At 56.1% G+C, this 12,894-nt stretch overlaps 1 protein-coding gene across 6 annotated transcripts in view; it reads right to left on the reverse strand.

The window, feature by feature from the left end:
• Positions 1 to 222: 222 nt before the first annotated feature.
• Positions 223 to 12,894, reverse strand: part of LRSAM1 (leucine rich repeat and sterile alpha motif containing 1) — a 31,866-nt gene continuing 19,194 nt past the window's right edge. For 4 of the 6 annotated variants that reach the window (XM_083807111.1, XM_083807113.1, XM_083807114.1 and 1 more), the window contains exons 17-25: positions 11,997 to 12,084; positions 11,168 to 11,242; positions 9,567 to 9,647; positions 7,229 to 7,324; positions 6,532 to 6,630; positions 5,832 to 5,963; positions 5,395 to 5,476; positions 4,961 to 5,106; positions 223 to 4,637 (exon numbers count right to left, since the gene is read on the reverse strand). In XM_083807111.1, the coding sequence (XP_083663237.1) occupies positions 4,512 to 4,637; positions 4,961 to 5,106; positions 5,395 to 5,476; positions 5,832 to 5,963; positions 6,532 to 6,630; positions 7,229 to 7,324; positions 9,567 to 9,647; positions 11,168 to 11,242; positions 11,997 to 12,084 (925 nt within the window). In that variant the 3' untranslated portion in view covers positions 223 to 4,511. The remainder of the gene's footprint in view (positions 4,638 to 4,960; positions 5,107 to 5,394; positions 5,477 to 5,831; positions 5,964 to 6,531; positions 6,631 to 7,228; positions 7,325 to 9,566; positions 9,648 to 11,167; positions 11,243 to 11,996; positions 12,085 to 12,894) is intronic. The other 2 variants (XR_014574410.1, XM_083807115.1) reach the window with 2 other exon arrangements.

The following is a 12,894-nucleotide window of genomic DNA, read 5'->3' on the forward strand; positions in this document are numbered from 1 at the left end:
GTGAGTGAGAGCGGAGGGACAGGATGGGCTCCAGTCCTTGGTGCTGGGTGGAGATGGGGCTTGACCCTGGGGGCAGGTGGGGACACCCCTCTCCTTGCCTGGGCCCTGCTCATCACCTCCAGTCCTCACTTCTGGGAGTGGGACAGCGCCTTGTGCTCCTGAACACCCTTGGTGCAAAGTGCTCTGCCTCAGACAGGTGGATAAATGACCGGAGACTGCTCTGGACCAACCTTTAGTACATCTTTAATGTTTCATCTTTCCTGGGCAGTGCCCTTCCCCAGGTTCCGCCTCTCTCTGCGTACACCCGCACCAACCAGGCTTTGTGGCTCCACTCTGTGCACCATGAGGAGAAGCATTGAAAAACTGCTTTTTAACAATGTCTTACCAACAGAAAGCAACGCAGGACCTTTCCCATCCCCTCTCACATTGTCCTGAAGTCCTTGACGGGATGGATGGCAGCCAGCTCTGACGGCTGAAGTGCACCAAGGTATCCACCAGCTGCCTATGGATCATCCTCACCACCTTGCAGAGCGCACACGCTCAAAGCACCCCCATGGGGACAATTGCCCGCAGGCCGTAGGCTCTCTCTCAGGTCCCCAGTGTGGATGCAGCCGGTGTTTTCCAGTCCTGGGGACTGTCACAGCAGGCAGCCGCGACTCCTGCTGAGCTGTGACCAGTGTGTCCAGAGGCTCCAGGAAAGTCATAAGCACAACACAAGCTCGGCCAGACCCCAGGGGGTGAAGGCAAGCTCTGACAGAAGTTAATTTTTAAAGAGGCTGATGCCTTGGGGCCCATGGCGGTGCTGCTAGCGGCCACGGCTGAGTGCACTGCAGCCCCCCCACAGCTGAGCTGGATCCTGGGGGAAGCTGAGCCCATCCTCCATCCTCTCCCTTCCTGTCTCACTGAGATCCAAAGCGCACGATGGGGCTAAGCCTGAAGCCCCTGTCCCACCTGGGTCTGTCCTGGCTGCCTGGAGGCGAGTTGGGACCCCAGCAGGGGCTGCGGTGCCGGACAAGAGCCCCCTCTCCCGCTCCAGACCTACTTGAGGAAGACAAGCAGGAAGAAAGTGGCAACGATGAGGACGAGGATGCCGGCAGCAAAGCCGAGGCGCAGGTTCTCCATGGAGGCGAGGGGTGGCTGCGTGTCCAGCAGCAGCCCCCGCCCCGGCAGCCCCAGCACGAAGGCTCCCGGCGCCTCAGGGCTGCGGCGGAAGCCACAGGGGGACACCATGCCGCTCACCGTGAAGACGGGCGCGTGGGCCGCACACGCCACCTCCATGGCCACCGAGCGCCCTGGGGCCCGGTGGGCACCTGCGGGGGCACCGCTGCCTTCTTCCTCCTCCTCCTCCCTGGGCGGCAGCTGGGCGCCACGCGGGGTCCCCAGGGCCGGTGTCGCTCCACAGCCACCCAAGGCCAGCTCCGGCACCAGCGTCACCATCCTGCAGAAGGGGCAGCTGACGAAGGCGACGGCGGCGGCGCGGCACACCAGCTTGCGCAGGCAGCTCTGGCAGAGGGAATGGCGGCAGGGCAGCAGCTGGGGCGCCCGGGCCCCCCCGGCCCCCCGGTACGCCTCGTAGCAGATCCCGCACTCCCCGCTGGCCTCCGTCCCCGCCGCCATGGCGCTCCCAGGCAGCGCGACGCGGCCACACCTGCTTTTGAAGGCTGGAGGCGGGCGACGGCCGTGCCCCACGAGGCGGGGGCTGAGCGTGGCTGAACTTCAGCCCGGCCCCGGGGTGCCCGGCGGCACTGGAGCGGCGCGCTCCTCCTCCAGCACCCGCAGCCGCCCCCGGGGCAGGGGCTCGGTGGGGGCCTGGGGCTGCCCCAGCAGCTCCAAATGCCCTGGTGATCCCAAAAGCAGGGCTGGACCCCGAAGGTCCCACCAGGTGTGCGCAGTGGATGGGTTATCAACCCCAATGCACGACCACGCAGCATTTGGGGGTGGCTGCATGTTCTGCCCATGGCCCTGTGACTCGCGAGACAGAACGCTTTTTTTAAAATTCCTTTTCCTTTACAGAGCCATGATACTGTAATTATTTCCTAAATGCAATGTGTTGGGCATTTCATTATCATCATTTTGGTTTAGGCCGAGCTCACCAGGAGGAAGCAGCCCCTGTGCACCCCGCCCGGAGCTGTTTGTGCTCAGCCTCATTTCACGCCTGACCTGGGGCACGTCGCTCACGTTTGCCAGGGGCTGCTCAGGCCATGGCGGTGTCCCCACACGCAGCTGAGGGGGGTCGGCGCTGCACCGCGTGGGGCTGTGGTGGCCCTGGGGACGAAGGGCAGCTTGGCCCTGCCGGTGCCCCAGGGACAAGCAGCTGCACTATGGCCGGGGGGGGTTCTTGTGGCTCTGGGAGTTACTGGGAAAGACCCACAGCAAGCAAAAGCCAGAAAGGCCAGCAGAGCCCCAGCGAGCCCAGCCCTGCACGGCCTCAGGTGCCTGGCACGCCCTGAAGGTGTACATGGGGAGGGCTGGGCTGGTTCTGGGGAAGGGGCTGAACCCAGCTCGTTATGAGCTCCCGCACTGCCCACACCCACCGACTCCAGCTGCAAGCAGTGTGCCCCTGCCCCAGCCCCTGCCCCAGCCCAGCAGAACCCAGGTGGTTTTCTGGGGTCTGTGGCCAAGGCTGGTGGCACCAGCAGGGAATTGGCCAGGTTGCCCCAGCACGGGTGGGCAGAGGAGGGCAGCTGAGCCCCGCGGTGCCCCAGCATCCTGCCTGCATCGGGGCACAAGGGTGGGCAGCTCCTCCTGCGCCCCCCGGCTTCCCAGGCATGTCCAGCACAGGTTGTTTATGGGCAGGCAGCGAACCTTGCCCCAGAGCTTGTCACTGATTACCGCTCCCTTGGGGACATGGGCGTCCACCTCTGCGAGACCAGCTGGACGGTGGGGCTGCACCATCGCTGCTGCCCTCCCCTCCCTGCCCGGATGCAGCACCGGGTCTCTCACCCCTCTGCAGCCAGACACAGGGGCCTGGCGTGGTCCTGGCCGCCCTGGGGGACCGGGGCAGGAGGGAGGCTCCCTGCAGCGCTGTGCCTGCTGGAGAGGACAGTCAGGACCTGCCGGCCTTCCCGCTGCCTTGCTGAGCCTCATCCAGGCAGGCTGGCACCTGACTCCTCTTGGGACACACTGAGCACCTGCACCCGTCCTTCTGTGCCCCAAACACCATAGCTACAAGAAGCCCAAAGAGGGGCAAGCTCCCCCTAGAAGGGACGTGCCAGCTCCTGCCAGCTGTGTGGCCGCAGCTCAACGCGAGCACAGAGGCTGCAGCAAGGACACGGCTGTGCCAAGATAGCGAGGGCCACGCGGCCCCAGCGGCTCTGCCCCTGCTGGGCTATCCTGGCACACGTGGCTGTGGCCGCCCGGCCCCTCTGCCAGGCCGCACATGTGCCGCGGGTGCTGCACAGGGACGGTCTGCCCCGGCACAGCAAACACAACGTGATCCCTGCAGAGGTGTCCGAGGTCTCCGGCTGCCTGGAAGTCATCAGAGCTGCTCCAAGATCCTCAAATTCTTCCCCGTTTTGACGTGGGACAGGAGGAGGTGACACTGGGACAGCCAGGCATGTGACAGGAAAAAGGGAGCACACAACCAGCAGAAACCAGCTGCCTTTTAATAGCTTCTCCTGGGGGAAGGGCTGCAGTGGGACCAGGCTTATCTCTGCATTTTATACGTCAAGGTCAAGAGACAAGAGACTTACTGGGACTGTTACTTATTAATGACAATGGCGAACTATCCGAATGCCAACAGACAGACGTGAGGCAGAGCTCTGCCAGGCCCAGCCCCAGCCCACCCGGACTCGTGCCGGCTCTCAGGGGGCAGGACCACTTCCTGCTTGCAGCGCGTTTTCAACAGGGAATCCCACTGGGCTCCTCTGGCCAGAGCGGGTCCCTCGAGTCCTGGTTCTGGGGCTGCTGCAGACTCCCCTCCCATGGGAGCATGACTTCGGGGACGGGGAGCGCCTCACTCTGCCCCATCACCCGCTGCACGTGGCTGCAGCCCACCAGCTGCCCCAGACACACTCCCACAGGTTGCCCGTGCAGAAACCTCAGGCCTTTGGCAATGACATAGGTGCAAGGCACTGTTAGCATCCCAGAGCATTGCAGACCCCTGGCCGAGTCCTCCTGCAGGAGAATTCACCCACCTTCGGGCAACAGTGCTTGACGCAGGAGCACAGCAGTGCCGCGGCCACAGCAGGGGAGTGCAGAGTCCCAGGGGCTTCAGAGGCAGCACTAACTGCATCCCTGCCGAGCAAGAGGCATTTCTGAAGGCAAATCTATCAGCCGGAGAGGAGGGGGCACCAGTTTGCCCGGTTTCATCACCCAGTGATGAACCATCAGGGAATGTGGACAGCAGCTGAGGCCCGGGGTGCAGCCAGCAGCCAGCCCAGGGCTGCGTGCAGGGAGAGGGCAGTGCTGGCCATGCTGTGCGAGTGTATTTAATACTGATACAGAGGAGCATGGTCCTGAGAAGGGGTGATGAAGGTGGTGCCGGGCAGCCTTGCCTTACTCCGTCCTGCCTAGCGGCTGTAGAAGATGCGGACGTGCTGTGTGATGTCCTTGCGGCACAGGGGGCAAGCGCGCAGCTGCTTGCCGCAGGTCTGGCAGCAGCACACATGGCCACAAGGTAGGAAAACTGTCTGGGCCTGTGGGAAGAGAGAGCAGAAAGGACACAGAGAGTGCTGCTGCCCCATAACACTCATCCCAGCACCACCGCACCGCAGCAAAGCACAGGAGGAAACGGTCCTGGAGGAGCTGGGCATCACCCACGGGTGTTACAGGGTGGGAGGCAGAGCCAGCACCCTGCGCTCCGTCCCTGGGCACAGCCCAGCGCTGTTTGTGCACAAGCACCTGTGCTGTGCAAAGAAAGCACTGGTGACATGAAGGGAAGAACGCCGCCAAGCGCTGCATCTGGGCCGGCCCCCCCCTCCACCCCTGCTCTGGCCCCACGCATGTGCCAGGGCCTCACCTCCTGCTCCATGCAGACAACGCACTCGGACTTCTCATCCCACCGCAGCGGGGGAGCAGTCGGGGCCACGGTGCTCGGAGCCTCCTCCTCGGGGGCGCTGGGCTCTGGGGCTGCAGGCACCTCGGCATCCACCGTCTTCAGCAGCTCTGCAAGCACCAGCAGGTCTGAGCACCAGAAGCACTTCCACCTCCCACCCACTGCGCACTCATGGGGGCAGCTGCAAGCTGATGGGAGCTCAGGGCTCTGAGTACGAGAGCCGAGGGGGCCGGCTTGGTGGTGCTGCGCTCCCTGCCTCTCCCGCTCGCACACAGGCCTCGCAGGGCTCTGCTCCCCACAGCAGGCACCTGGCCCTGTGCATCTCCAGGTTCAAGGATCGGGGGCCTGCTGCTACCACACAACACGCCAAGGACCAGGCAGAAAAGAGCCGGTGTTACCTGGGATCGTCTTTGCCACAGCCAGGATGTCCTGAGCTCGCCTGAGGATGGCACGCTGCAGGCCAGTCTCTGTAACACCCACCTGCAGTGCGAGAGGAGGGCTGTTAGCACTCGGACGGGAAAGCACGGAGGGGGCTGAGAAAGGAGACATCCCCAGGAGGACACTGCAAACTCTGAGGGACATATACTGAAAGACAGAGCTAAGTTACAGCTCACCCTGCCAGTGCTCTAGGAGAGCTTTCACCTACTTGGACAGGGCACAGGGCAGCACTGGCACCTCTCCCTGCACGGATGTGACACCCAAGAAGCACTCACGTTCCCACCTGCAGGACCTGCTGTGGGCACAGCCCTGAGCACAGCCATGCTCGGCGTAAAGGCAGGTTCTGTCCCAGTGCACAGTCAGTGTCGCCCTGTGCCGTGTATCTGCTGTCTCGTACCTTTTCCAGGTCACTGGCAGTCATGGTGCTGAGCACTTGCAAAGATATTCGATGGTGTGCAAAGACAGGCACGTACTGTTCAGCTGACAGCTCGATTAAAAGGTTCACCAGCTGCTTCTCCAAGCCCTCCTCCTGCAAAACACAAGGCAAGCTCCCAGACTTCACTCTGGAGAAAAGGCGTGGGGACACTGCTGCCTGTCACCACGCAAGGCTGGCAGCAAGGACAGGCAACGTGCATGTTCCTGCTCTCGGGAACAAGGCCCAGCTCGCAGCATTTTGCTTCCCCAGAGACTCTAAAGCTCAAAAACCCAACAGCTGGAGGAGCTCTGGCCCCAGATGTTTTATGAGCACAACTCAAAACACTGTGTTTTAGGAAGAATGAAACAACCATTTCGCCAGCTGATGACTGCAGCACCAGCTGCTTTGCAAACTCCAGCTGGTCTGCACAATGGGCAGAGCTCAGATCAACCTCCTTGGGGCCACCCCTGCAGCTATTTTCACAGCACAAGGTCCCTGGCTTAGTACCAGAAACCAAGATGAGCTGTAGCGCTTAGATGGATTTGCATGTGAGTTCGGGGAGCCCAGTGGAGCTGTTTGGGGGTTTAGTTGAAACAGAACTTTACTTGCTCTGCTCCCTTATGAGCAGAGCACCATGTTAGTTGTGCACAGCTACAGTGGCAATATTAAATGCAGAAGCAACCTGGAGTTTCAGGGAGAGTGGCTTCTGGTTCAGCAGGCGCTGGTACTGGATCAGCCAGTAGTTCTCCTGTTTGGTTTCACTCTTTGCCTCCATTTCCAGCTGAAAAACAAACTCGTTCATTCAACAGCCTGAGATAAGAAAGAAGCGGTATTTAGAGCAGCCTGACCTGTATGTGTGGGGGGAAAGCAGCAGCCTGGGCTGCGCAGAGCTGGTTCGGAGCATTGCTGTGGGCACAAGTAAGGTAAGATGGGCACCAGTAGGGTAAGATGGGCCTTCTGCGGCCTGGTCCCACTTTGATCCCCACATCCCACATCCAGCCTAGGATTCTGCATCCCTCTTTGGGGTGCAGAATTTTGCCCTGGTCTCCTGAAGCTCAGGAGAGTCTGGAGGTCCTCAAAATGACAAGGCCCCATGCAGACACCTCGCAGGATTGTGCTCATCCTCCCCTGTGATTTCCTTTCCAGATGGGGTAGATTTCTGATGGCAGTACCTCATGCTGCACCAGGGACTGGGGCTAACTGTGCCCCAAGAGCTTACATCATCACTTTGTGAAGTAAAAGAGGTCTCTGGATCTGAACACGGCCCCTTGGAGCCCTCCCCTGTTCTTCTTTACCCCCATGCTGACCCACGGATTCTCTCCCTGCAGCCAGCCCACGTGCTTCCTTGCCTACAGCACATAACTAGGGGCCTTCGTTACCAGTATTTGTTGCAATTCTTCTTCCCTTTGCTTCTTTTCTTTGAGGAGCTGCTGCAGCAGGTAACCAAGTGCTTGCCGTTGCTCCATGATCACCCCCTGCAACAGAAGGACTCTGGCATCCACACCTCCAGACCACAACACTGCGAGCAACCTCCCGGCCCTGACTGCCAGCAAAGCACTCACCATGCCCAGAACAGTCACAGCAAATGTTAAAGCCCTGCACTCCGGGGGCCCTCAGCATAGCTGAGCAGATGGCCTCAATCCTCTCGTAGGGGTTGGCACGGCAGACCCATTTCTTCTGGCCCTGCACTGCCCACCAGCCAGCAGTGCCAACCCTCAGCGCACCCAGGACAGCCCCAGACCGTGCTGGCCTGCAGCACACCACTGAAAGTTCATCACTCCGCTAAAAGTTCACTCAGTGGTGCTCATCAGAATTGTTCATGGTTCCCTTCAGGTCTAGGAGCCTGCAGGTAAGCAGCACAGGCAAGGTCGCAACCTCTCCGTGTGCCAGGGAAGGGGAAGCCATTTCCGCAGCCACGCTACTGAGACCCGAGGAGAGGGGAATTGTCTCAGGAGCCTCAGACACCCTCATGGCCATGGGGTGTCTCTGCACGGTTCAGTCCAAGTAAACTCACACCTGCAGAGAAGATCACTGACTGAGCAGAGGCCAATAGGCATCAGCCACAAGGACTTCAGAAGTCCGCGGGCAAAGGGACGAGGATGCTGTTAAGAAGGCTGACCTCCAGAAGGAGTGGTCTGGGGAAACCTTGGCTGATCAGCAACTGAAATAAGACTTCTACCTGTACCCCACACAGGGGCCTGGCTCTCTGTTTGAGTAGGAGACACAAACACCTGCCTCTCATGGCTGATCAGAGATGTTTTGCCCTGGTAGAGGCAGGAAAGCTCTGCTGAGCGGGGACCTCTGCAGAGGGAGCAGGAGCAGCAGCAGGCAGCACCGCTCGCCACATGCTCACCTCTCTCAGCCAGGAGCAGCAGCCGCCCAGCTCACCTGCACTGGTGGAAACCCACCAAAGCTCTGCTCTTGAGGCAGAAAGTTTTTTACCCCAAAGTGGTAGTTTAGCTTCAAAAGCAGTAAGATGTACAGCAGTGCAAAGCACTGCACTATTTCAGGGCTTCGCCTTCAGAGACGAGTGCAGTTGCTCAGCCTCCCCAGGAACCCGGACACGTGCTGAGCGCTGCAGTTCACTTCTCAGGAGGAGGAGGAAGCAAACTGTTCTTCCCTGGAGCTGGCTAATGACAAGTGGGAGCTGCTCCAGAAGAAAAACCCAGGCAGGTTCAGCTAATCTTGAGAATAACTCTCCCACCCACCCATGCTGCGGACACCCCATCAGGATTGCTCTCTCCCAAACTGACCTTGCAAGAGAACCGTGCAAACACCTTCCTTTCTCAGGTTGTTTACAGTTCTTCCTGCTTTTAAATGATTTATCAAGCTCATTACTAAAGCACCTGTATCTTAGAGGAGGAGCAACAGTCTGCTGCACAGCAGGTATCGAACGTGACTGCAGAAATGCTTCTGCCGAGGCACTTTGTGGGCACTGCCTGAGCAGTAAGGGTTCAATCACAGCAGGAGCTTTTGGGCTGTAGACTGCCAAATGGCAAAGGGGATGCAGACAGATGAAGCTGTCCCATGCCTTATTTCCTGGTGTCTGGTGCTGAAGCAGCAAACATACTGTGCTGCCCTCCAACCGACATGCAGGTGGGTACTAGGACAGATCCTCCTTTTCTCAGGCTGACCAAAAAGGTTACCTAGCCTGGCAGAAAGTCCACACAACACAAAAACTGATGCAAAGGCATAGTAACAAAATCTAAAGCCAAGCTGCTTAAGCCAAACTTGAGATTTCTTAATGAGTGACTGGGGAGGAATTCAACCCATTGAACAGTGGGATGGTGAGGTGGAACAGCCTGAGAGGCATGGCTTAGAAATGAAGGGGAAGAGCTGACAGCCACTATCGGCGGGTATTTAAAACCAAAACACCACACAGCTATGTGAGAAGACATGGGATGCTCAGCAGGCATGTGTTTCTGGGACAGCCAACAACTGGATCGCAAAATCCTTCCCCACCCAGCAAACCTAGAACTGTCCACTTCTATCGGGGCAGGTTATTTGTTCCCTGAAAATTCGCCAAGATGTTTAAGAGCAGCAGCAATGCTTCCATGTTACCAAGACAAAGAGAGATTTTTGGTGTCCTGTGGGTAAGTGCCCATCTGACTAAGCATAAAACCATCTGGAAACTGCAAGGAGCAAGAGAAGCAAGTTGAGCTTTTGCGATCCCAGAGCAGAGAGAGGGTGGTGGGGCAGCCCCAGAGCCCTACATACCTGCAGCGTCTCTGTGTCCAGTTCTTGCCTCTTTAACTCCAGCTGTGTCAACTGCAATAACTCTGTTTCTATTAATTTAATCTAAACAGAAGATGAAACATTTTTACTGACATTTGAAATGACTTTAATTTATGCCCTTTCAAGACGAGGTCTAACTACTGCCCTCGGAAGGACAACACTGCAGAGCTGCCCAGAAGTTCGGGAAACCTGCTAGTCCCCTTCCATGACACATGCTCTAGGGCTGCTCTTCATCCCGTGCCTGAAGAGCTATGTCCCCCACTCTCTAATTGCCTCTCTGCTCTAAACACCTTCTGTTCAAGTCTAGAAGCACACTGCAACCAGCTTGTTCAGCCAAACCTTGCAGCCACTCTGGAAAGCAGCAACCGGTTATCAAAATCCTCACAGCACCACTGATCAAACTGCAGATGGACTGGGGGCAGGGTCCTGGTTTTTAGATGCTTCAGCAAATCCCGTCATGATACATGCTCTTTCAGTCAGGGCAACTGAGACACAGAGAGGTGAAGTGAGTTGCCCCAGACCCCACAGCAAAGCCAAGAAGAGAGCCCAGCTCACCTAGCTGCCAGGCTATCTGCTCTCCCCAGGCCATGCTGCTTCATGTGCACCACCTACCACGAAATTCCTGCTGACACTGGGGCTCTGCAGCAGGCAGCACCCAAGGCTCCTGCCCTTTCCCTGGCTGTGCAGGATGTTGGTGGGATGGGATGTGTTTTAATAGCAAAAGGCCCGCCCTGTGGTATCAAGGCACAAACGCCCTTTGTTTCCAAAGCAAGTGCAAGCAAACTGCTGGGCTCTTATGGAACTCATGCCATGGAGAGTTGTTAGAATCATCTCCTGGATCATCTGTGCACAGTCCACAGGCTTCTAGCACAATGCAAAGATCGGTCACTGAGTGACTGAATATACCAAAGCTCTTAAGCTTATCTACCAACTCCAGACCTGAGACTTTTCTCCTAGTGTCAGATCAAGAGAGGGAAGACTCCTGGAGCACTGTGTCAGAAACCAGCTTCCCATCTCCATGCATCAACCACTGCTACTTTCCCCACCAGCTCTTGCTCTTCCCCCTGACTATTGCATTTCACCTTCTGCAGAATGGAGCTCAGAAAGGCAGGCTGAGAATGGGAAAGAAAAGGTGAACTTATGGCTGAAGGTGCAGTTCCCATGTGCTGGATGGAGATGCAGTGGACTCATGTGGAGACAGCAGCCCTGCTAAGGCTACGGAAACCGGAAGGAAATTGTAATTGCAATTGCAGACCATCCCTACGGAGCCAAGGCAGGTCTGTCCTCTAGTGACCACTCTCCAGCATTTCATCCACATTAGTGCTGAGATGGCTGAAGCAATGGCGATTCCACTACCTCCCCAGCTGTAAAATCTGCCTTTATACTATCTCCTATGGAAGTGGGAAACTGTAGTTTAGCCAACACTGCCCAATGCTTTGTTACAGAGCTCTTAGAAATACAAGAGCTCATTTCCTTCAGACCCTGCTCTGTGCTCATAGCACTTCGATCTTCCTCAGAAGGATCTCATCAAATGATGGTATGAGCTGAGTAGCTGTTTGTTCTTCCTTCTGTTGCTGACTCACCTGGTTCCTGATCTGTCTATGCATAAGATCCTTCTTCAGCTGGAGAGCTTCAAAGGCAGCTTTCTGCATCTCACTCTAAGGGACAGACAACATCCTGCTTAGTGAGGGTTGTTCATTCAGCTGCAGATGTGCTAAGAAACTCTGCTACCTTGCAGTGGCTCACGTACATCTAAATAGCGCTTACTCTGCATTGACAGTATCCACATTGCACCATGACAGACCTCACAGTCCCAAAAGGTAAAACCCTCTTTACAGCTGGACAAAGAAGTCATAGTCATGTTCTTCAAACACACAAGCTGAATACTGCACAAGAACCTCACCTCTCATTTTCAGCAGCACTCAGCAGCCAGGCTGCTAGGTCTGTGTAATAGGCCATGGCTTGCCAGCTCTTCTGAAAAATGAGCTGAAGAGGTCTTATGTTGAAAAGGAAGTATTCAAAAGCAGCAAATGCTTTGTAAATGCCTCAACAGGCATAGGCAGCTTGTCTAAAGTCACACAAGAAATCTGCCATAAAGACAGGACTTCTGTATCAAAATCCTCTACATTAATCATCAGACCAGCTTTGCTTCCGATGACTTGTGCCGCTGTCCTTTATGAAAAGTTGCTGTCTGGTTAAAGAATAAATACATTTTTCTCTCAACCAACAAAGTCAGTTTGTTAGAATACCAGACAGTCTCAAAGTTTAGCAAATAGTGTCTGTCCTATAAAACAACTTCTGCAAGCAGCCCAGTCCTGCCACCATTGCTCCTATGCCTGCCACTCAATCCTGCTTTTGTATGCAGTTGCTTTCCTTCGAGCCCCCCTGCAAACAATTTGCTCTCTTGCCTACCTGCTGCAAGATCTGACTAACAGCCTTGTTCTGATCCAGCTGTTGCCAAGCCAGGATTTGCTGGAACTTCTGATCCATCTCAGCCAGGCTGCAAGAAGATGTATTTGTCATGGAGTTACTGCTGGGTCTTAGACTCTTGATACAAACAAGAGGAAAAGTGGGTAACAGAGAATCTAGAAATGGAGGAATTTGTTACAGAACAAGGGTGAACAGCCATGACTCGGCACAGCTGAATGCTCTGATATAAAACCTTCCCTATAACCAAAGCAAACCTGCACGACAGCCTTAGCCAGAGCAGAAGCACCACTGCCTGCATATGCACAGCTCGAAGTGCAAACAGGGGCTGTAGCTGCCCCAGCAAGCTGCTCAGATGGTGAATTTGCACATTCTGCACTGGAAAGGGTGTGCTGATGAAGGACACCCAGACGATGTGGTCATGTATTACTGCACTTGCATGCAGGACTGTGCCTGCCCACTGCCCTCTGCTGGGCAGGACACAGGTGTATGAGGTTATTTCTGTTCAGTGTTTGCCAGAAACTGCCAATTAAAATTTCTCACATTCTTACAAATAAAAAGAGCCAGAATGTTCTCTGCACCTATAGCAATGAAAAGTGATCCACATATATACAAACAGCCTCCATGTAATGCTTAAAGTCAAGAGGACTTTTTAATATTCTGTGCCTTTTCCACATATTGCGAAGTGTGAGATTTTTAGGTATCCTGTTGTAACACTGCTCAATTCCACCTGCCATTTCATTGCTGATGGGAATGAAACTCAGGGCATTTACACAGTGATTTCCTGAAGTGACATGTCTCAACTTTCATGTGTCAGTGGACTCAAGGTCTCATAGCTTTGTGGGTGATAAACTCCACTAGTTCAAAAATTTTTCCTCCAAAA

This window comes from Anser anser, assembly GCF_964211835.1.
Source record: "Anser anser genome assembly, chromosome: 21".
Taxonomy (NCBI): Eukaryota; Metazoa; Chordata; class Aves; order Anseriformes; family Anatidae; genus Anser; species Anser anser.